At 41.6% G+C, this 24,508-nt stretch overlaps 2 protein-coding genes across 2 annotated transcripts; one reads left to right on the top strand and one right to left on the bottom strand.

Moving 5' to 3' along the window:
* Positions 1–2,671: 2,671 nt before the first annotated feature.
* LOC130849144 (RING-box protein 2-like) lies at positions 2,672–3,006 on the top strand. Its single transcript, XM_057727791.1, has 2 exons — positions 2,672–2,839; positions 2,881–3,006. The coding sequence occupies exons 1-2, from the start codon at positions 2,672–2,674 to the stop codon at positions 3,004–3,006; spliced, it is 294 nt and encodes a 97-aa protein (XP_057583774.1).
* Positions 3,007–15,055: 12,049 nt separating this feature from the next.
* On the bottom strand, positions 15,056–23,383 carry LOC130848745 (pregnancy-associated glycoprotein 2-like). Its single transcript, XM_057727152.1, has 9 exons — positions 23,283–23,383; positions 22,045–22,195; positions 20,831–20,948; positions 20,596–20,732; positions 19,223–19,416; positions 18,190–18,306; positions 16,425–16,566; positions 16,240–16,338; positions 15,056–15,208 (listed from the first exon to the last, which is right to left on the bottom strand). Exons 1-9 carry the CDS (start codon positions 23,381–23,383, stop codon positions 15,056–15,058), a joined length of 1,212 nt encoding a protein of 403 aa, XP_057583135.1.
* Positions 23,384–24,508: the final 1,125 nt, after the last annotated feature.

Below are 24,508 nucleotides of genomic sequence, written 5' to 3'. Positions count from 1 at the left end.
GGAAAACAGGCAAAGTACAAATAATATAGCTAATAACATTAATAGAGTTGTAAGGAAATATTTAAGTAAAGAACTTCCATTAGATGTAGCCCAGTATACCCTCAGCTCGCCTGACTGAGTCTATTTTGTACCAATACCAATCTTTATCTTTCAGAGAAATTATATTTTGACATTGTCCATAAGGCCCCCAGCCCAGTTTCCTAGGGTTAGGGGACTGGTTATCCTCACTATAATTTAATTGTTCCCAAGATAATGTGGAGTGTTAAAATGACCACAGCCTGTTATTAACCACCTAAAACCATCCCATAATTGTGGGACATTTTATTCCTTGGCTGAAATATTGCTTGTTGCTCTGATTGAGGTTGAGTAACTTTTGAGGAAAATTCTTTGTTTTATGGCCAGGGTCAGAGCAGTTATTATTAATTGGCCAGGTGAGGGGATCCCATGAACAGGACTATATTTTTTCTTCTTTCCCTAGAGTATATTCTTAAAGGCCATCCAATTAGAGACTTGGAGGGGAGAAATCCTCCAAGGTAACCCAAAAGTACCACAAACTCAAGAATTGGATTGATGTTTAAATTAGGATAGGATTGTATCCATGACAGGAAAATATATACAAAGCTCTAAGAAGTCAAGAAAACATTATAAATGCTCATACAAGTCAGGTCCAAGAACTTGGGCTACCTGTCTATTTCTGATGTCGGCTTCTTCTCATCCTAGTGTGGGTGTAGATTCTCCTCCGATAAGTGCTCTTCCATTTGGCTTGAAGATGATTAAATTTTGTCCTTTCCATTATGCAAAATTTCCTGGTTGCCATGTCCTGGGGCATGTGATTTTCATGCAAAGATAGATTACTGAGATAAGCTTCAGAAACAATGGTAGAGTGTCCTTTTAAAATGTCAATCAGACTTTACATTAGTATAGCATAAGAGCAGAAAACTATCCAGGAAAACAATCTTAGTAAATAGAGATCTCCATCACCAAAATTCGGACTCAATATTTATTGAAACATAATCTTTTCTTTCTCTGAAATTACCCTCATTTTTACCAAATATAACCAGATTAAGACTAATTTGTTTGCAAAATATGTCTGTTCTCAAAAAAGAATACCTTGGCCTGATGATAATTTATGTAATTATAATTGATCATATAGGCCTTTTGCTTTGCTGAAACTTTTATAAGTAGTCTCAGACTGAATTTTTAAGACCTCTCAGGGCTAGGAAAGTCAAGCCAACTACTTATCATAGATTTTGCTTAACAGATCTAGGTGAATCCCTCCATTTGTAAAGTCCCCAAAGTACCTTGAGTTTTCTATATCTGTTAGTGAGGTAGTCTTTCTAATTTATCTGATAAAGCTGCTGGGAACCTAAGTTTCCAATGTCTACAGGGAACAGATAGAAAAGATAAATGTTTCAATCCTGCTTACAAAGGTATAATTTGCTGGATTGATGTGAGTCGTAACTAGTTTGAGGGGAAGGTTTTCCTTATACCCACAAAACACAGATTTAAACAAGTAATTTTTCAGATAGAAACCATAAAATTTATGACCATGCTCACCAGTTTGCTCGTCCTTATGTAATTAATCCTTTTTTGTTAACAGCTGTATGAAGACATCAGGTTTCTCATTAGAATTCTTCAATTTCTTACCCAGTTCAGCATTATGGTCTGAAAGTCAGAATCTTGTGTTTATCCAAAATTCCTTTTTATACATCTTCTTGAACAGGAAGCATTTTTGCAAAGGCATCAGAATAAAACTGTAACTGTCTATAATGACATAGGGCTTAAGAAGGCATGACTAAAATCTAATTGCAATGTAATCAGCAAGGAATCTGGTTACTGATGTGACATACAACACTTTAACATAAAAACTAGAATTGTGACTGATAACATAGGACATATCACGATTTTAGGAACTCATATAATTTCTAAAACACACTAAAGCCTAAGAAGATTCATTACTCATTTGACAACACTTCCTATGCACCTTTAACATACCAAATGAACCTAGTTATATCCCTCTTTCAGATGTTTCAGGGGCCCTTTGAAGCATCCCAAAGGTAGCTAGACATCAAAGGACTTCATTAGAATTTGATACCGGAAGCTTTATCAAACGTATCAAAAATGGTTTAGATCCCTCAGTCAGAAAAGATCTCAGGTCACTGTGAAACAATAGTTATTCACTTAGCCAAAGTAACAATAAAAGATTTCAAAGCCAAATACAGAACAGATCACTTAAAGTGTAAGGAAACTTAAAATCTATTATCAAAAGGCAGTTCAACATTCTAAGAAAACTTGTCCTGTTAACAGAGAGAAAATCCAAATTCAAGTTTTGCACCAGGTAGTTTGAAAATTCATTTCTTTAAATTTATTCTACATGTAGTCAATCCTCACCATGCACAAATCTCTTTTCTCAGGGCCCACTTTCCACAAACTTTTTTTTTTTTTTTAGGCTCTTTACTGGAATATAATACCTTTATATTGCTGTGCCAGTTTTTGCTATACATTACAGTGAATCAGGCCAGCCGATCACGGGGAGCCTCAGTCCTCGTCCCGGCCGTGGCCCGTGTGGCCTGTGGGCGGCGCTGTGGCCTGTCAGGCGGCCACACCGAGCCGCCATAGCCGCCCACCTCCCGCAATCCAGCGTCTCCGCCGCTGGCTTCGCACCGCCACCATGGCCGACGTGGAAGACTGTGAGGACCCCTGCGCCCTGTCCTCTCACTCCGGGAGCGCAGGATCCAAGTCGGGAGGCGACAAAATGTTCTCTCTCAAGAAGTGGAACGCGGTGTCCATGTGGAGCTGGGACCTGGAGTGCGATACGTGCGCCATCTGTCGGGTCCAGGTGATGGATGCCTGTCAGATGTCAAGCTGAAAACAAACAAGAGGATTGTGTTGTGGTCTGGGGAGAATGCCATCGTTCCGTCCTGCTGCATGTCCCTGTCGGTGAAACAGAACAATTGCTGCCCTCTCTGCCAGCAGGACTGGGTGGTCCAGAGAATTGGCAAATGAGAACCATGGAAGGTGTCCTTCGTGCAGGTGTTCAGAGTCCTGCTGGCTCTTGTTATCAAGTGCCCTATGAAGGCTAGAACTCTCCAGGGGCCTAATTCTTCCAGTAGGAGACAATGGATCTGTGGTCTTCTGAGATTCATCAAAGGCATGGTTTAACGTTTTTCAGTTTTATTTTCAGAAATCCTCAACAACTAAGAAGATAATTTATTAAAGATGGTCTTTCCTACCTCTGTGGTATGTGTCTCACACACTGCTTAGAAGTGCTATAAAGGAGAGAACTGTAAATTGAACGACCTTTATAATTTACTCACTGATATCCAAGGAGCTATGGAAGCAGTTCCGTTCAGAAGAGAACTTTTTGCATGCTTATGGTTGATCAGTTAAAAAAAAGACAATGTTATAGTAACAAATAAAGTGCAGTTTAAAACCCAACTCATCCTTAATCTGTTCCTAATATTTATTTTTGGCAGGGAGGGGGATGATTCATGAAATCTTTGATATAATGAGAATTTTAAGTTTGGGCCAGTGAACAGGGTAAATAAAATTTAACCTTTGGGTGTAAGGGATGTCAGTTGTCTTTTAGGTTATCATCCTTTATCTCTGGCTCATCAAGAAAACCTAGCGCTGCACTCACCTCACTGTTCAATCATTAAGTGGTAGAGGACAGAAATATTTTCAAGTTCTGGTAATATTGTGTTGTAATTTAACTGTTTTTTAGGTGGAATATTAATGAGGGGAAAATGTTTACCATTGTAGCATTGAGTCAAAAACTTTATCACATGATGTTTTAATAAATGGTCTATTCTGTTTACGTCATTTGAATTGTCATTATTGCAAGTTTAGGCACAACCTTCAACTTAATAAACTAGTTTGTGAAGTGAAAAAAAAAAAGTGAATCAGCTGTATTTATACATAAACATCCATATCCCCTTCTTCCTGAGACTCCCTTCCAGTCTCCTTATCACAGCCCTCTAAGTCTTCACCCATCTTTGAGTTGATCTCCGTGTTATGCAACAGCTTCTCACTAGCTTCTATTTTACATTTGGTAGTGTATATACGTCAATGCTACTCTCTCACTTCATCCCAGCTTCCCTTTCACCTTCTACACTATGTCCTCAAGTCTGTTCTCATTTGCATCTTTACTCTTGCCTTGTCACTTGGTTCATCAGTATCATTTTTTTTAGATTCCTTATACATGAGTTAGCATATGGTATTTTTTTTCCTCTTCCTTACTTACTTCACTCTCTATGACAGACTCTAGCTGCATCCCCCTAACTACAGACAACTCAATTTCATTCCTTCTTATGGCTGAGTAACATTCCATTGCATATATGTGTCACATCTTCTTTATCCACTCATCCATTGATGGGTATTTAGGTTGCTTCCATGTCTGGGCTATTGTAAATAGTGCTGCAGTGAACATTGTGCTACATGTTTCTGTTTGGATTATGGTTTTCTCAGGGTGTATGTCTAGCAGTGGGATTTCTGGGTCATATGGTAGTTTTATTTTTAGTTTTTTTAAGGAACCTCCATACTGTTTTCTGTAGTGGCTGTACCAATTTACATTTCCACCAACAGTGCAAGGGAGGTTCCCTTTTCTCCACACCCTCTCCAGCATTTATTGTTTCTAGATTTTTTGATAATGGCCATTCTGACCAGTGTGATGAGATACCTTATTTTGGTTTTGACTTGCATTTCTCTAATGATTAGTGATGTTGAGCATCTTTGCATGTGTTTGTTAGCCATCTGCATATTTTCTATGGAGAAATGTCTAATTATGTCTTCTGCCCATTTTTGGATTGACTTATTTGATTTTTTGGTATTAAGCTGCATGAATTGATCATATAATTTGGAGATTAATCCTTTGTCAGTTGCTTCATTGGGAAATATTTTCTCCCATTCTGAGGGTTGTCTTCTTGTCTTGTTTATGGTTTCTTTCACTGTGCAAAAGCTTTTCAGTTTCATTAGGTCCCATATGTTTATGTTTAATTTTATTTCCATTATCCTAGGAGCTGCATCAAAAATGAACTTGCTTTGATGTATGTCATAGAGTGTTCGGAATATGTTTTCCTCTAAGAGTTTTATACTGTCTGACCTTACATTCAGCTCTTTAACCCATTTTGAGTTTACTTTTGTGTATGGTGTTAGCAAGTGTTCTAATTTCATTCTTTTACATGTAGCTGTCCAATTTCCCCAGCACCACATATTGACAGGCTGTCTTTTTACTATTATATATTTTTGACTCCTTAGTCAAAGATAAGGTGCCCATATGTGCATGGGTTTGTCTCTGGGCTCTCTATTCTGTTCCATTTATCTATAATTCTGTTTTTGTGCCAGTACCATACTGTCTTGATAACAGTAACATTCTAGTATACTTTGAAGTCAGGGAGCTTGATTCCACCAGCTCGCTCTTTCATTCTCAAGATTGTTTTGGCTCACTATTTAAAATAGCCAGGACATGGAAACAACCTAAATGCCCATCAGCAGATGAATGGATAAAGAAGATGTGGTGCATGTACACAATGGAATATTTCTCAGCCATAAATAGGAATGAAATCGAGTTATTTGTAGTGAGGTGGATGGGCCTAGAGACTGTCATACAGAGCAAAGTAAGCCAGAAAGAAAAAAAAAATACCATATGCTAATTCATATATGAGGAAACTAAAACAAAACAAAACAAAACAAAAACAAAAACAAAAAAATGGTTCTCATGGACCCATTTACAGGGCAAAAATAAATATGGAGATGTAGAGAATGTACCTGAGGACACGACAGGGTTGGAGGGGCGAAGGGGAAGCTAGGATGAAGTGAGAAAGAAGCATTGACATATATAAACTACCAAATGTAAAAGAGATAGCTAGTGAGAAGTTGCCACATAACATAGGGAGATCAACTCGATGATGGGTGATGACTTAGGGGGCTGGAATAAGGAGGTTGGGAGGGAGTCACGGGAGAGACAACATGTGGGCATATATGTATAAATACAGCTGATTCAAGTTGGTGTACAGAAAAAAAAACTGGCACAATATTATAAAGCAATTATATTGCAGTAAAGAGCTTAAAAGAAAAAAAAAAGATTACTTTGGCTATCTGGGGTCTTTTGGTATCCATACAAATCATAGAATTTCTTGTTCTAGTGCTGTGAAAAATGCCATTGCTAATTTGATAGGAGTTGCATTGAATGTGTAAATTGCTTTGTGTAGTATAGTCATTTCCATAATGTTGATTCTTCCAATCCAAGAACATGGTATATCCCTCCATCTGATTGTATCATATTTGATTCCTTTCATTAGTGTCATATAGTTTTCTGCATACAGGTCTTTTGCCTCCTTAGGATGGTTTATTCTTAGGCATTTCATTATTTTCGTTGCAATGGTAAATGGGAGTGTTTCCTTAATTTCTCTTTCTGCTCTTTCATTGTTAGTGTATAAGAATGCTGGAAATTTCTGTCCATTATTTTTGTATTCTGCTACTTTATTGATTAGTGCTAGCAGTTTTCTGGTAGCATGTTTAGGGTTTGCTATGTGTAATATTATGTCATCTGCAAAGAGTGACAATTTTACTCCTTCTTTTCCAATTTGATTTCCTTTTCTTCTCTGATTGCTCTGGCAGACACTTACAAATCTATATTTAATAATAGTGATGAGAGTGGGCACTCTTGTCTTGTTCCTGTTCTTAGAGGGAATTCTTTCATTTTTTCACCCTTTAGAGTGATGTTGGCTGTTCATTTGTCATATATGACTTTTATTATGTTGATGTAATTTTCTTCTATGCCCATTTTCTGGAGAATTTCTTATCATAAATATATGTTGATTTATTCAAAAGCTTTTTGTGCATCTATGGAGATGGTCATATGGTTTTTATCCTTCAATTTGTTAATATGATGTATCATATTGATCAATTTGTGTATATTGAAAAAGCCTTCCATTTCAAGGATAAAACACATTTGATCATGGTTTATGATCTTTTTAATGTGCTGTTGGATTCTGTTTGCTTGCATTTCTTGAGGATTTTGCATTTGTATTCATCAGTGCTATTGGCCTATAATTTTCTTTTTTTGTAACAGCTTTGTCTGGTTTTGGGATCAGGGTAATGGTACCCTCACAGAATGAGTTTAGGTGTGTTCCTCCTTTGGCTATATTTTGGAAGAGTTTGAGAAGGATAGGTCTTAACTCTTCACTAAATGTTTGATAGAATTTCCTGTGAAGCCATCTGGCCCTGGGCTTTGATTTGTTGGAAGATTATTAATCACAACCTCAATTTCAGTGCTTGTGATTGGTCTGTTCATATTTTCTATTTCTTCCTGGTTCAGTCTTGGAAGATTGTACTTTTCTAAGAATGTATCCACTTCTTTCAGGTTATCCAATTTATTGGCACATAGTTGCTTGTAGTAGTCTCTCATGATCTTTTCTATTTCTGCCATGTCTGTTGTTACTTCTTTCCCATTTCTAATTCTTTTGATTTTCATCTGCTCCCTTCTTTTCCTGATGAGTCTGGCTTGTGGTTTATAAATTTTATTTATCTTCTCAAAGAACCAGCTTTTAGTTTTATTGATGTTTGCTATTGTTTCCTTCATTTCTTTCTTTCTTCCCTCATTTTTTTTTTCTGATCTGAACTTTAAGATTTCTTTCCTTCTGCTCACTTAGTGTTTTTTTTTTTTTTTCTTTTTTTCTCTAATTGTTTTAGGTGTAAGGTTAGGTTTTTTATTTGACCTTTTTCTTGTTTCTTGATGTAGGATTTTATTGCTATAAACTTCCCTCTTAGAACTTGTTTGGTTGCACCCCATAGGTTTTGGGTCATCATGTTTTCATTTGTCATTTGTTTCTAGGTATATTTTTGATTTCCTCTTTGATTTCTTCAGTGATTTCTTTGTTGTTTAATAGTATATACATGAGCCTCCATGTGTTTGTATGTTTACCTTTATTTTTCCTGTAATTGATATCTAGTCTCATGGTGCTGTGGTCAGAGAAGATGCTTGATATGATTTCAATTTTGTTGAATTTACCGAGGCTTGATTTTTGACCCAAGATATGATGTATCCTGGATACCGTTTCTTGTGCACTTGAGAAGAAAAAGTATTCTGTAGTTTTTAGATGGAACATCCTAAAAATATCAATTAAATAAAAATGGTCATTTAAAACTTGTGTTTCCTTATTTATTTCTGTTTGGATGATCTGACCACTGGTGTAAGTGAGGTGTTAAAATCTCCTACTATTACTGTATTACTGTTGATGTCCCCTTTTATGGCTGTGAGCATTTACCTTATGTATTGAGGGGCTCCAATGTTGGCTGCATAGAGATTTACAATTGTTATATATTATTCCTGGATTCATCCCTTGATCATTATGGAATGTCTTTCCTTTTCTCTTGTAATAGTCTTTACTTTAAAGTCTAATCTTTTTGATATGTGTATTGCTACTCTGGCTTTCTTTTCACGTCCATTTGCATGGAATATCTTTTTCTATCCCCTTACATTCAGTCTGAATGTGTCTCTAGGTCTGATGTCGATTTCTTGTAGACAGCATATATAAGTGGTTGTTTTTGTATCCATTCAGGCAGTCTGTGTCTTTTGGTTGGAACACTGAATCCTTTTACATTTAAGGTAATTATTGACATGTACATTCCTATTATGATTTTGCTATTTGTTTTGGGTTTCTTTTTGTAGGTCTTTTCCTTCCCTTGTGTTTCCTGCCTAAACACTTTCCTTTAGCAATTGTTGTAAGGCTGGTTTTGATGGTGCTGAATTCTCTTAAATCTTGCTTATCTGTAAAACTTTTGACTTCTCCATTGAATCTGAATGAGATTTTTGCTATGTAGGGTATTCTTAGCTGTAAGGTTTTCTCTTTGAAGACTTTAAATATACCCTGCCACTCCCTTCTGGCCTGCATAGATTCTGCAGAAAAATCAGCTGTTATCCTTAAGGGTTTTCACTTATATGCTATTTTCTCCTCTTCTCTTGCTGCTTTTAATATTTCTTCTTTGTATTTAATTTGCATTAATTTAATATGTGCCTCCCTGTGTTTCTCCTTGGGTTTATTCTTTATGGGACTGTCTGTGCTTCTTTCACTTGATTAAGTATTTGCCTTCCCATGTTGGGGAAGTTTTCCACTATAACCTCCACAAATATTTATCAGATGCTTTCCTTTCCATTCTTCTGAGATGCCTATGATTTGAATGTGGGTGTGCTTAATGTTGTCACCGAGGTCTCTGAGACTGTCTTCCAACCTTTTGATTCTTTGTCTTTTATCCTGCTTGCTGACAGTTATTTCCACCATTCTCTCTTCCAACTAACTTTCTCATTCTTCTGCCTCAGTTTTTCTGCTTTTGATGTCATCTAGAGTATTTTTTACTTTTCGTTACTCTGCTGTTCACTACTGTTTGCTCTTTAGTTCTTCTAGATCGTTATTAAATGTTTCTTGTATTTTCTCTATTTTGTTTTCTAGATTTTGGATCATCTTTACTATCATTACTCTAAATTCTGTTTCAGGCAATGTGCCCATTCCATCTTCATTTATTTGGCCTTGTGGATTTTTATCTTGCTCCTTTCACAAACATTCTTATCACTTACTATATCTATTCTTTATTTTCCCATTCAAAAACAGCCTCCTGTAAATCAGACTTACTTTTTTTCCCCTAAAATGTAATTCCATTCCTCATCCCTTCTCAAAGAAGCACATCCTATTTTCCTTAAGCAATGATGAACTGTCCTTTATGATATCATTCTGTAGATTGGTGAACATAAATACCAGTGATCATTTCTAAGACAGTGGCTTACATTAGAGCACATGACATCAAGCATATTTATTAATAGTCCAAATCATCTTCTCTTTCTTGGAAAGAGGAAGCAAGTGTATGAATTTATTTGCCATTAAGTGATCTGTATTTGTTTTTCAGACCTTCTGTTACATTAGTAAATAAATATGTAGTGTCTCACAGTGACCTATGATCTCATTTGACGAAGTGTTTTAAAACTTTATGACCATCTTACCAAATATGAAATTTTAATTGTTTCTTCTGATTTCCAGGTAATTCTGGGGTACTTTAGAGGACCCCTGAGATATCTTAAAGAGAAATATTTAACTAGAATCATTTTGTGTATTTAGTTTAATGTAATCAAACATAATTCTGCTTATTGTAACCAAGTATATTGACTATACTGTAATGAAATGTTTAACAATGCCTTCTAAGTCTTCTGTCATATATATATGAGTCATATATATGTATACATATATATATGTATACATATATATATACATATATATATGTATGTGTGTGTGTGTGTGTATGTGTATATATACATATATATATATATATATTACTCTGATGCTATTGTGAAAAGTGTTTCCTCATCAGGGAAAGTCATAGAAAAATGATGGAAGCAATTTAAACAATTTCACACCAAGATGATGGCTATGTAAGTTTTCTAGCCCATGCTGACTTAAAACAAGGAGGTTTCCTACCCAGGGAGCCCTAGATCATGCATCCAAAGATTATTAATCCCTGAGAGGCAGGGTGGACATCCCGACTCAGCCTTGAAGTGGTTACAGAAGATGGATCATTGTCCTTCTTCATCCCCTAAGAAAATGGGATTAAAATCTCTGAGGAGGGGAATGAAAAAGAAGGGAAGATGGCAGGACACAACCTTCGAAAGAATGAAATAGGCTGAGGGCATGACATAAACTGAGTAGAGCTGAAAGTGTCCAAGATGGCAGACAACTCAATTTCCACTGGTCCTTGGGCCCCAGCATTAAAACCATAAGGGTCAAAAAGTGGGTGGTGGTCCAATTCCTGGAATCCTCACCCCTTGCTGAAATAGCTGAAATTCTCCTTCCACTCATTAGCTTAAGAAATATCCCACCCCAGTAAAAACTGATAACCCCACACCTGGCTACTTCTTACCTTTTGAGATGGCAAACAGTTTGTCTTTGGAGTGTGTTTCTCTCTAAATAAATCATTTCTTACCTATCAGCTGGTTTCTCACTGAATTCCTTTTGTAATTAGACATCAAGAACCCAAGCTTCTTTAAGTCCTGAAATCAGGAGTGTGATCTCAATTGGAAGACTTTGGGTTTTAGCCTGGTTCAAGTCTCAGCAGCATGGCTTCAAGTCCTAATCAGTGTTTTGGCCGGGTTAGCAACCCGACCACATGAGTCAAGTCACAGTCCGAGATTTTGCGGGTTTTGAGTCCTGGCCGCCAGGGTTCAGATCTCAATCTGAGGTGCAAAGTTTCAAGGTTAGCATCACAGGATATCCACTGAAACAAATTAAATATATAAACAGCCATGACTGGGACTTCCCTGGTGGCACAGTGAAGAACATTCCATGCTGCCAATGCAGGAATCTAGATTCGATGCCTGGTTCGTGAACTAGCACCCACATGCCACAACTAATAGTTCACATGCCTGAACTAAAGACCTTGCATGCCCCAACTGAAGATTCCACATGCTGCAACTCAGAGACGGCACAGCCAAATAATGGAATATTAAAAAAAAAAAATAGCCCAGATGGTATTCCACTGTATGTCTCTACCATATTTTCTTTATCCATTCAAGTATTGATGGATATATGTTGTTTCTACATCTTGTCTATTGTGATGATACTGCAATGTACATAACAGCACCAATATCCCTTTGATATCATGATTTTCATTTTTTGGGATAAATACCCAGATTTGAGATTGCTGGATCAAAGAGGAATTCTCTTTTTAGTTTTTTGAGGAATCTCCATTATGTTTGCCAGTGGCAACACCAGTTTACACCCACACCAACAGTGTACAGGGTTCCACATCCTCATTAACACTTGTTATAATTTGTTTTTGATAATGACCATCTAATGGATGTGAGATGGTATCTTATTGTCATTTGATTTGCATTTTCCTGTAAATTAGAGAGGGAGGAACTATTCTTATCCCAAATTTATACAATAGGAAATCAATGTCCAGAAATGAGCTTATATAGGTCACATAATTGGTAGGACACAGAGGTGGAATTTGAACCCAGGCAGATAAGCTCCAGGATGTACATGCCAGCAAATATGCTGCACTGTCTTCCATGTGCTTAGCAAATGTGGGATCATGTTGTTTTGTATTCTGTTCTTTTCTCTCAATGTCATATTGGAATGATTTCTCATAACACTAAATATTCTCCTAAAACACAATTTTAAAGTGAATGATTGTATGATGGCCTATCTATGCTGTGGACTATCTATGTTTATTGAGTTTTGGAATGTCCCAGACTTTCCATTTTGTAAGCGGCTCTGAGGACTGTATCCTTGCTATTTAAGTTTCTGGGTGCTTCTGCTCATTGCTTTTGCATAAACCTTAGAAGCAAAATTTCTGGAAGAAAGGCCATACACATTTTAAGAACAAGTCATCTCCAGAAAGATTGTACCAACTTACAATCTTTTAAGAAGGGTTCAATATATATCATTTTCCATTTTTTTCTATATTTATTCTCACCAATGGCTATAAATATTTTTGGTCCACGGTGGGTAAATCATAAAGTGGAAGGTGGGGGAAGATTGTTACCTTGAAGATCAGACTTTGGGACTTCATGGTAATCCTGTGCTAATATTCCAGTATTTCAGTGTAGGGGATGTGGGTTTGATCCCTGGATGGGGAAATAATATACAACATGCCTTGCAGTACAGCCAAAAAAACAAACAGACAAACAAACAAAGAAACAAATGTTGATGAAGAACAGAATTTATCCTCATGTTGGTAGCACAGGCTACAAATACAGAGCCTGAAGAACCCTGAGCTGATTAACAGACACAGCTCCAGCCCCAGCCTTAGGCTCATCTAGGGAAACAAAGCCAGAATTTTCCTGGTTCATATTATGGCAGTAAGCCCTGATGGCAGTATATGTTTCCCAATATGGACACAGCAGTGTGTTCTAGTGGAAGCACCTACAAATTCATCTATTCATTTATTCAACATGTATTTATTGAGGGCCTACTATGTGCCTGTCACCAGTACTAGGGCCAGAAGATGTCAGGAGACTTCCTACATCTGTACTGCGGTGGTAATGCACTGCAAGGGCTCATGCAGAGACAGGGAAATGGCATATGCAATTAACCATAGCCACTATTATTATTCTTATTGGTGGCTTCTCAAAACATTGAGACTTTGCTTATGGTTTCCTGGAGAACACTTGGAAAATGAGTTAGACAAACTGTTGACTTAAATCTCCATTAAGCCTAGATCATGATATTTGCTGTTAAAAAAAAAAGCAAAAAAAAAAGAAAACAGTTCAACTCTCACCTTCCCCCCCCCCCCCCCATTTATCAGCTCTACAACCAATCCTCTTACACTCCCCTCAAGCTGATCATAATCCAGTGTCATCCCCAATTGATCAGGCACACATAACACTGGACATTTGGCAGATCTATTCACACGTGATAACCGCAGGGCTTAGGGGTGTGTTTCAAAGTGGGGTGGCAAGTCTCATCTCAGTGACCCAATTCTTACCCTACATCAACCATTCCCTGCAACTCTGAAGAAGAAGCCCCTCACTCCTCTGACCTCCTACCCACACCTCTGCTGTTTTCTCCATCTGGCCCTTCCTATTGGGGGTTGTCTCCTTATATGTCTCCCTGAAGTGGTGGTGAGTTCCTAACATAGCCCTCTGTCTCTGGGGTCCACCACAGCACATGGCATACAGTAGGTGCTCAGTAAATTTGTAGTAAATGTAAAGATGAGGAAGGAAGCAAGACATCCCTTTCACTAACGTCTGTCTTGCCAGAGTAAAGGCACATACAATGCATTCCACTGGGGTGTGTTTTTCACCTTATTTATTCTTTTTTGCTTCTTTTCTCCTCTCAGTCTCCCTCCACTTCTGGCCCTTGCTGTCCCCAGGCTAGGCCTCTGCAAAGGATCTCCAGCTGGGAAGAATACCTGCTTCCACTCTAATTGTGCCAAACCATGGCAACATGAACTAAGTGTGTTGTCGATCTGCCCCTGGAAAGGCTGAAGGATTTGTGCACCCTGGGTCCCCCTTTACATGAGTGGCATCTTCCTCAACAACCTTGGAGGCCAAGGGAAGGAACACGCTGGGCCCAGGAGGAGTGGGTCTGGCTAAGGATCCACAGGGGCCATCACTTGGCAAGTGGGGCTAGAAAGGACACCCACTGTGTGGGTAGAAGAGAGCTTCTGACTGGGGTGAGGGGACAAAGGGGGACCATCTCAGCTTCAAGGCCTCACCCAGAACCCCCGTGGAGGAGAAGACCAGTGCCAAAGTTCCACTCAGAATGGGAGAAAAGACTCTGTTTTATTACCCTTTACTATCCTTCTGTATGAGGGGGTGGTAGAGTTTGTGGGGCTGTTGCCAATTCTTTATGGTCTAGACCTCCCCCCCACCCTGCCACGTCCTTTGGGGCTGCCTCTCCCCAGCTGCAGTCACAGGTTGCTGAAGAAACTGTCAATCATGTGGAGCAGGGCAACGTGACCAAGTAAAGCCAATCATAGCACCCCATGTGCCTGTGAGGAGGGATGGTCGAGGGCTGGACACATGATCTGAGCTGGACTAATCAGAGCCCTCCCTGGCACCACAGTTTCCTGAGGTTGTTTCCTTATGGATTAGACACCTAGGAGACAAACATGTAGAAGCCTGAGGGAAGAAAGCTGGCAGGCTAAGAGAATGAAAGATGAGAGAATGGAAAGAGCTAGGGAGGGAAAGAGTAAGCTGATGGCCTCTGATTTCTTGGGTCCAGTCACTGAGATGTTTGAATCTGCTCTGATTCCTGTATTCCATATTCCCAGTATCCTTCCAGTAAGTCTCCTCTTTCTTTGGAGCCAGTTGGAGTTGGGCTCCTCTCACATTGGTTCAGGAAAGGTTCTAGATCCTGCCCAATTATGATGCAACTCCCCAACCCAAAGAGGGACGCCCATTCATATTAGCACCATTGGGTTGGAATCTTTTATTCTTTCCTGAGCATAGGGCTTTGCAGACCAGCAAATGCAGTCCACCACCATCCCTGGGCAGGACTGACCTATGTGTGAGTGAGTGTGTGTTTGAAGTGGGCCTGCCTGTTTCCTGAAGCAGCCCCAGGATTTACACGGCGGGAGCCAGGCCAACCCTGTTGTTTCCCCGATCGTAAACAGAGAAATACAGCCTGAGGAAAACTTCACCCAGGATCCAGGTCTCGGGCTGGTTCCAGGTCTCAGTGTCCCCATAAAACAAGCTGGTACAAATGCCATGAGGACCCTGGGGAAGACAGAAATACACTGCAGTCAGCCAGATCCCTTACCTGCCACCCCCCTCAGTATCCAGCACTGGTGGCTTCTCAGTTTTATTTTCCTCTTTTAGTAAGAACCAAATTACTGTCTCAGGAGTTGGGGAAGTGAGGTGCCCATCCAAAAGCAAGAACAGCCAAGACATGTGGTTGCCCTGAGGAACAGGGGTGGGAGAATGAAGGTTTGGAGTTTGGGATTAGCAGATGCATACTACTATATAGAGAATGGATAAATAACAAGTCCTACTGTATAGCACAGCGTTCAGTATCCTGTGACAAATGGTAATGGAGAATACTAGAAACAACTATATATATATATATATATATATATATATATATATATATATATACATAACTGAGACACTTTCCTGTACAGCAGATATTAACACTACATTGTAAATCAAGTGTGCTTCAACACAACCAAAAAAAAAAGTAAAAAGGACAAGAATGGCCCATATATTCCCTGTTCTTTTCTTCTGACCCAGGCTCACTGTTTTCTCTGCAGAGAATGCCTTTTCTTCTCCCTCTTCCCCACATCCTGTTCTTTAAGACTGAGCTCAGCCCCTCTAGGAAGACTTCCTGGACCTAGCTTCACCCTCTCTCGCCACTCCAGCTCTCCAGGCTGGGTTGGGTGACGTACCTTTGTGCTCCTCTTGTCCTTAGACCTCATCACTCCTAATGCAGATCTGACACCACTTGGCACAGCCCCTGGGGGTGCCATTTGCATGGAGTCCAGTATAGATTTGCCTCACCCCAAGCAGGCCTCCTCATGCCTCCATGAAGTTGGGGGTTTCATATTATTGAAGTTCCCTCTCTTCTTCAAAGCCTTCTTTGAGTCCATCAAGTGATTAGTTTTATGGGAGGCACTGGCCTAGCCTCCGGGGCTCAGCAGCATCTGCAGTGGTGTGACTTGGACTCCAGAGGGCACCCTCCTCCCAACAGCAGCCCAAGAGTTCCTGCAAGGCCCAGAGTTGAGAACCAGCCCCCAGGGTTAGCCCCTCACCCTCTGGATGTAGGCTTCAGCAGGCACTGGATAGTCAATGTGATTGATGGTGAAGATGATTTTAGGCAGTTTTCTAATGTTGTCACATGGAACCAGGTACTGTTAGATAAAGAGGAGAGAGGTTGGCCCAGCTGATACCTCAAGTGTGGAGAGCCCCAGAGTGACCCTGTGGCATGTCCCTTCACCTGTTGATGATAAGGCATGGCGCTGATAAGCTTCTGAATGACTCCGATATATTTAATTGGGCCAGCCAGAAACACAGTCCCAGTATCCAGAATAGCCTGGCATCCGTTGAAACAAGCAACAGTCATCCCATTCATGGTGATGCTGAGAGACAGTGAGACAAAGTGGGCACCAGGATCACTCTGAAGTCTCCACGATTAACTGCTCCCCTCCCTGACTGTCTCCAGAAGAGCCCTTCAGCTCATGCTCTGACTCTGTTTCCCTTTGCTCTGGTCACCTAAACTTCTTTGACTTCCGTTCAGTTCTTGAATGCACCAGGCTTTTGTGTGCCTCAGGGCATTCGCATGTGCTGGTTGCCCTTCCTAGAAGACTCCCATCCCCTTTGACTAGCTAATTTCTCCTCATCTTCCAGTTTCTAGCTTAAATGTCCCTTTTTCAGGTAAGACTCCCCACCCCCCCAGACTAGATCAGGCTTCTGTCTTGGTCACTCTCTCTGAAGACTCTTCCTCATTTGCAACAAATACAGAAGTGCTAATTCCTTATGGGTATGACTCACTTCATGTATGTCTACCTCACTAGATGTAAGCAAATTGTATCCTCAGTGCCTCATTCAAGTGCCCAGCACAGAGTGGATGCACAATGTATCTCTTTTGAGAGAATTAATGAATGAATAAGTGAGTGAGTGAGACAATGCATGAGGAATAACCAGAGACCTGTGCCTGGTGTCCAACCAGCAATGCGTCATCCAACACAGTGAAGCTGGAGGCTCTCTGGGGCAGCAGATGCTCAGAGTGGTGGGGAGGGAGACACAGGCTGCCCTGGGAGAGGTTGTTTCCCAGCATGGACTCCTACCCGGCTCAGACACTAAGGCCACCGGCCAGGGAATGCCTGAGCTAGCCCAGGGCCCCCCAAAGGACCCATATGTTTCTGTCTGATTCCCATCAGTTATTTAACCTTGTTCTCAGGCCAGATTCCCATCAGTTATTTAACCTCGTTCTCAGGCCATTGCTCTATCCCAGCATCCTGATGCTTTCTGCCATAGCCTCTGCCCCACTGTTTTCCTGGGACGTGGGGTTGGGTGGCAATGGGTAGGGGGCGTGTCTCTTTGTATGGGTACTTTCAAGTCTCAAGAATGCAGCCAACCTCTCTCCACTGCTGTTAATCTTTTCCCTAAGGAAACCAGTTTTCCTAGTTTGTCAAGGACTTTCTCTGTTTTTAAACTGGCATTATTGAGTACTAAGAATTCCATTGGTCCTGGGTAGCCCTGGAGAGCTGGTCACCTTATCTCAACCTTGTTCAGGCTGGTAGAATTCTCCCTGATCCTCTTTTCACTGCTCTTTATGTTCCTAAAAGCCTGCCATCTGCCTCCCAGTCCAGAAGGTGCAGCCCTCTCTGGGCTGCACACACCTCTCAGAATCCTGTCCAAGTTCCTGGTCAGGGCCCTCGTCAGGAGGCCTGGTGTGATTTTGAGCCAATAGGTGGTGCGTGTATGTGTGTGTTTATGTGTTTGTTTGGGTGTGTGTCTGTATGTATATCTGTGTGTGTGTGTGTGTGTGTGTGTGTATCTGTGTTCCTGTGCGTGTTTATATGTGTGCCAATGTGTGTGTTTATATGTGTGTCTGTGTGTTTATATCTGTGTTTTTGTGGTTGGGGCATATATGTCTGTGTGTGACTGTGTGTCTGTGTAAGCATTTGTGTGTGCCTGCATGTGTCCGTGTTTACCTATGGGAGCATCACTGGGGGTAACCCTCAGAGGGAGAGGCTTACTTGGTCATGGTTATCTGCCAGAAGTGGGTTTGGGACACTGGTATCCACTTGAGCTCTCCTTTGTGGTATCTGTGGTCCACCCCGCCAAGCATCATCACACTGCCATACACCTTCCGGCTGAGGAGAGAGGGAGTGCTCCTTGTCAGAGAATAATGCCACTCACTGTCTGAGGGCTCTGCTTTTCCAACCCATCAGAGACACTAAAAGGGTCTTCATTTTACAAATGCAGAAACTGAGGCATGGATGGATTGATTACATGACCAGGGTGGGTCACCATATAATAAGTGGCACACAAGAGGTTCAAAGCTGGACAGCCTGTTGGGCTCCTACCACCACCCTTCTGAAGAGGGCATATTTCCCTTCCCCAAGCAAAGTGCTCAAAGATACCTTCAGAGGACACCATATTTGAGGCTTCTGTCTTCTACTTTGTGTAGCCTGTCATTTTTTCAGAAAAGCTGAGGCCCTAGTGCACTAAGTGCATGAGTTCAGGCTCACCCACGGTTGGCTTCACCAGACGGTGACCTGTGCCATCCATGGAGTCCTGCCCTCAAAAGGGCACCACACCTCTGCTATCCCTGTCTTGAATTTCTTAATACATTTTGAGCAGGAATTCCCACATTTTCATTTTTCATTGGCTCCTGCCAATCGTGTAGCTGGTCCTGGGTTCCCAGTAAAATGTTCATCAGGAAGAAAACATTCCTGTCATGCCTCTCCTTCCTTTCATAGCAAATCCTTCAGCAAATCCTGCTGCCTTTTCCTCCAACCTGTACCCTGACACCTTCCATTGCTCTCCCTCTTCCCTCAGCCCCCCTGGACTAAGCAGCCGTCCTTAAACCCATGAGCGTGGTTGTGTTCCAGTAAAACTTAACTTAGAGGAACCAGTGGTAGGGCAGGTGGTGGCTCTGGGGCCATAGTTACGCTGGGCTAAAGAGTCTCTCAGGAAACTTCTGGATTAAGTGGTCTATAATTTTTCATGCCTCTGAAAGCATCTTTCAGTTGATTTAGAGAGAGGTCTTGTCAGGCTCAGACTTACGTGCTCAAGTAGAAGGCAAAGACCGGATGAGAAATGAGGCCTCGTGTCTTCAGCTTGTCCAAGATAGGGGTGATGCCTTTGGGGGCGAGGCTGGGGAAGCCCAGGCCCAGGACGCCATCAGAGATTGGACTACTGAGCCCAGTCTCTTTCACGGACAACCCAAATTCTTGGTGCATGTTGACAAGGTTCATGATCTGTGGGAGGGGTGAGTGTTTCCACATAAATGTTTGGGATGTGGATCTGGGACTGGACTGGGATGGAGAAGCTATTAACACCTCAGAGAAGACCTGAGACCTGGCTGTGCCCTGGTTGACCTCAGATGGTTAGACCAAGCAGGGACAGGAAACCTGGTTCCATTTGTGCAGTGCTATGGATTTTAAACAACACCTGCTCCTCCTGTACACACCATCTGAAGTGAGTCACTTTGGCCTCATGCCTTCTGTGCAGGTGGGGAAACATAGACTCAGGACAGGACCAAATGGTTCCCAATTAAGGACAAAATGAGTAGAGAGCAGGGTAGTCTTCTCTTTGGCATCACTATGATCCGATGACAAAACTGAACTGAATTCACTGCAAAGCATTGTGGATCCTGCATCTGCCCAGGAAGACATAAACCTTTTGTACAGTGTCGGTGCCAGGGTTCTCATGAAATTTCTGCCTGGGCAAATGCTTTTGGGGTTGTGTGTGTGTTAGAGATAGATAGAGAGAGAGAGAGAGAGAGTACTCAGGCCCTTTGCGGGAGGAAGGTCATAGATTTTATTGGACTCTCAAAGGCCCCCTACAGTGAAAATCCATTCATCAGGCCCTTCCCACATTTGTGGTCCCCTGCTTTCCATGCCCAGATGCCTGAAGCCTTTGGCTGACCCCAGGGGCCCAACATCAGTTTTATCCTCTCCCCAAATATCTCATACCTGCATGAATCCTGACTTCAGGCCAGCTCCACTGCTTACTATATGTGTGATCGTTACAAGGCCCTGGCTCTCTGCACCTTAGTTCCCTCTTCTGTATAATGGAGCTAATCATAGTACTTGCTGTGTGTGGTTGTTGCAGGATTAAACATGTTTTTACCATGAAAGTGCCCAGTACACTCTGTGAATAGGAAAGTCGGTTGTTTGTTCTGCTCTCTCCCTGCTCCCAGAAAATGAACCTTGAGCTGCTCATGGGCAAAGGAACTGCAAATCCACAGCCCAGGCCACTCTCTGGGTCAGCTATTCTGGCAGTCTGTGTGTAAGCAGGGGAGCTGTATCCCCAGAGACATTCCCTGTGGGGACAGTGGACAGCCACTAGGGGATGTTGGGAAAGACAGGCCCTCCCAGTTGGTCCTGCTTCTCTTTTGGAAGCAGCAGTTGCTCCCAGGGCCAGCCCTGACTCACCTTCTGCTTTCCACTTACCCGAACAGTGTCAAAGCCAAAAAATCCAACAATCTTCCCAGCACCATAGTTGATGTTGAAGGTCTGGCCTATGAGCTGGAAGGTGGTGGACAAATGAGGGTTGAAGTGATTACGTCTACCTGTAGATGCAAGTGATGAGTTTCCCTCAGGTGCCAAGGAAGGAGTAATGGATGAGAGGGGAGTATAAGATGCAGTGTGAATTGGGGCAGGTACTCACGGCAGGAGGGATTGGAGCACGGAGAGGCGTGCACCCACGTGTAAGCTGTGCTGGTGTCAAATACGACCCTGAGCTTCTGAGGGGGTGTTCCAATGGTGATGTTGCCAACATAGACCACCTACGGGGGTTGGGGATGGATGATTAGGACAGGACTGGCTGTGCTGGCCACCCTTGATTCCTGGACTGCTGCCTTCCTCAAGATATCTCATGTGTCCTGAAATCATTTCTCAACCACTACACCTCACATCCTCTGCTCAGAATGGTACCTTCCTTTCATTTTTTTTTTATCTGTTTGTGATCTTTTTTAACCGACCAGTGATTGAAACTGCATCAGTGCAATATTAGCACAGAGTCTTAACCACTAGACCTTCAGGGAAGTCCTCGTGCCTTCATTTAAGATCCTCTCCAGTCTCCCCTGCAAGGCCCAGCTTCAGTGTTTTCTTCTCCAGGTGGCCCTCCTAGGTAACCCCAGACCACATCCTCTAAACTTAGACCATCTGCTATCAATACCTCACAGTTGGCCCTTTTATTGGACATGTATTCACTTTTTGCCTATCATTCAGGCTGGCCTACGCATTGTGGAAGGAGAGATGAGACCTTTTTAAAATCATTAATAGTATTGAGATTGCTATATATACATCACCAATAAAAAATATCAAATTGTACACTTTAAATATATGCAGTTTATTGTATGTCAATTTTATGTTAATAAAAATTCTTAAAACAAGAAAAAATAAATAAAACAAAATCAATAAAAATAATCAGAGTGTTAGATTTTTATAGTATCACAGGCCATAGTGTTCAATACTTTTTTCTGGTATCTTCTTGGATATAAAGGTGCTGAACGTCCTCTGCCTGGGGTTTCAAACTAAATGTGCAGTTGGATTATCTTTTGATCACACAAGGCTCACTTCTCACCTGTCTCTCTGTGGCTCAGTTCTGAAAGAACAATCTCCCTTGAACTAATGATATATCTTTGACACAGAAATGGAGGTTTACCTGCCATCTGGTTATGACTGGGCCCAGTCACCACTGGCCAAGAGCTGAGGATAAGAGTGCCTTCTCCTAAGGAAATGGGGTCCTTTTTCCTCAATATTTCTGCTTTCTGCAGGAGCTCCAGCCCCCAAATCCAGCCTGACCCCTCCAGATGAACCGTAGTGCTAGGCCAGCTCACCAGGGGGCACAGGGGAGCACCATCCTCCCAACACACTCACATCCAGGCAGTTCCTCAGGGGTAGAAGAGTGATATTCGGGTCATCACTGGCATTCTGGGAGCTGCTGTTCGTGTTCTCCTCCAGGAAATTTGTCTGCAGGTTTTTTTCTCTGAAGGTTTCACGCATGGTCTTGATCTTCGTTAGAGGGATTCTTAAACCAAACATTGGATAAAGGAAGCAAAGGGGGGACAACAATCAGCTGCCCGTGCTATCATCTGACTGTCATACTTTGCACTGTAATGGCGCTGTGTATTTTCCCAGCATTTGTATGAGTGTTTTGTTACTATCAGGACACCATGCAAAGACCAGGACAAAGACCTTGGTTTGAATACAAGTTCTGTCGTGGAGTCTTCGGTGAGTCATATGACCATTTGGAGAAATCGTTTCCACATTGGTAAAAAGAAGGAATATAATACCCCTACTCCCCATAAAGGATGTGGTGAGTATTAAGTGAGATGATGGATATAATGTACCTGATATGCAGGAAGTCTCAACAATGACAGACATTACCATTGCTATTGCCATCCCATGCTATCTGTTTCAAAGTAGCTCCAGGAAGCAAGTAGAAGGAGAATCATTTTCTTCTTTTTACAGGTGAGGAATTTGACATTCAGGGAGTTTGTGACTTAGCTATGGTCACACTGCTGAGTAGAGGTAAAACAGCCTAGAAGTTGCCATCCTGATCTTTCTCGAGGGCTGAAGAAGAAGAGAGGAATGAGAAAAGAAGCCAGGAGATGCCAGGAAATGAAGATGCTAGAGAAGCAAGAAACAGTCAAAACAGAAAACAAACAATCAAACACACAAAAACTCCGAGTGCTGCATGCACAAAGACATCCAACGTGATGGAAGAGATAAAAGAGAGAGATACAGAGATCAAGACACAGACAAATTCACACTGAAATTGAGAGAGAGCAGAGAGAAGACCTAGAAGCAAATACAGGAGAAATACTGTTCCATAGGAGCACATAAAGAGTTGCAGAGGTTGTGCACTGAACAATTCCAAGGAGTGCCATTTTCACATAGATCATAACATGACTGGCACCCCAGAGTTGTGCAACCCTGCCCTCCCTCCCCAAGACATTTTGTTTCTATGGGAAGGTACACATCAATAAGTGGGATTTGAACTTTAAGACTGCCAGGGAATAATTGTATATCCTTCTAACCCTGATGACAGGAAGAATGAGGACAAGAAAAAAATCACAAAGGGAGATGATGCCACTTACAGTCCCCATACTTACATGACTAGGCACTCTGAGAGGGCCACCAGCCTGAGGATCCCAAGCCACTTCATTCTTCTTTCCTGGACCCAAGAACTCAAGAAAGAGTGAGTTCTGAGCATGCCATGGTGGCCAAGATCTCCTAGTTATATATGCCGTGACCTGCCCTAATTGTCCCCTTTAGGCCACTAATAGATCAGATAAGAAATATGAAACTCTCGATAAAATCTTTACCACCATCATTGTCTCTGAGGAGTGGACTTAGAAAATTTTCAGAACACAGAGATTTCTACTATAATCTCTTCCTTGGAGCTTGGCTGCAAAACCAAAACTGAACTGTGTGGACTAACTAAGAGGAGGGAGACTTTTGCCGACTTGGTGACAAATCACTGGTACTAACCTGACAAAAGTAAACACTTGCTGCCATGCTTGCTGTGTGTGATCTCATGTGGTCTCCCATACAACTTCATGAGGTGTGTATTGGTGTCCTCAAAAGAGAGGAGATAGCTAGGAGAGAAAGTGATCAAATGGTAAAGTGAAGACTTGAGCGGCAGCCCAGTGACCTATGAGTGAGTTTTGTGAAGAGAAAAAGATTAGTTGCTAACATTTTAGGTAGTGGGACAGATGGCACAGATCAGGGCACTTATGATGCCAATCTGCTTCAAAATCTAGGTTAGAGTAATATTGCAATTGCAGAGTTTCACTATTGGGAGAAATGTGATGCATACATCCACAAGATATTATCATCCAACAAATGTATACGGAGCACCCTGCATGCTGGGGTCTAGATTAGATGCCGGAATTTCAAAGTCGAGGAAGAGACAGGTGGTCCTTATCTTTAGGGAGCTGGCAGGCTATTCTCACAAACCCATGGCCTATCGGGCAAGATGAATAATCGGAAGGGCTAGGTGGGCATCATGGTCAAGAGGCAGGCAGCAAATGCCCTACCATTGGGAGTAGCCTCTCCTCAGCTCCAACCAACCATGGTTGAAAACAGCCTGGTTGGACAAGTTTCAAGAGAAGTCAGAAGTCTGGATATTTATGTAAAATCCCCTGGTTTTAAATGTTAGCAACTAACTCATTTCTCTTCACAAAACTTTGTGTAACCTAAACCTGAAATAACTCTGTGCTGAATTCAGCCTATAGGGTGTGCAGCTTTTTTCTTTCTGAATTGAGGTGCCAGTAGAGAGGGAAAAGAGAGGGGTTCAATTCATGCTGGGTGAATGAGTAAGAGACTGACTGCATCT

Source organism: Hippopotamus amphibius, chromosome 3 (genome assembly GCF_030028045.1).
Source record: "Hippopotamus amphibius kiboko isolate mHipAmp2 chromosome 3, mHipAmp2.hap2, whole genome shotgun sequence".
Lineage (NCBI taxonomy): Eukaryota > Metazoa > Chordata > Mammalia > Artiodactyla > Hippopotamidae > Hippopotamus > Hippopotamus amphibius.
This window is presented reverse-complemented; position numbering and strand designations above follow the sequence as displayed.

What these genes read in the sequence shown, in the direction of transcription:
- LOC130849144 (XM_057727791.1), top strand. Translation starts at nt 2,672, where the DNA reads ATGGCCGACGTGGAAGACTGTGAGGACCCCTGCGCCCTGTCCTCTCAC. An exon ending in GCGCCATCTGTCGGGTCCAG is followed by an intron (nt 2,840 to 2,880) that starts GTGATGGATGCC and finishes AAAACAAACAAG; the next exon opens with AGGATTGTGTTGTGGTCTGG.
- LOC130848745 (XM_057727152.1), bottom strand. Translation starts at nt 23,383, where the DNA reads ATGCTCAGAACTCACTCTTTCTTGAGTTCTTGGGTCCAGGAAAGAAGA. An exon ending in CTCTCAGAGTGCCTAGTCAT is followed by an intron (nt 22,196 to 23,282) that starts GTAAGTATGGGG and finishes GTTTGGTTTAAG; the next exon opens with AATCCCTCTAACGAAGATCA. An exon ending in CCCTGAGGAACTGCCTGGAT is followed by an intron (nt 20,949 to 22,044) that starts GTGAGTGTGTTG and finishes CAACCCCCGTAG; the next exon opens with GTGGTCTATGTTGGCAACAT.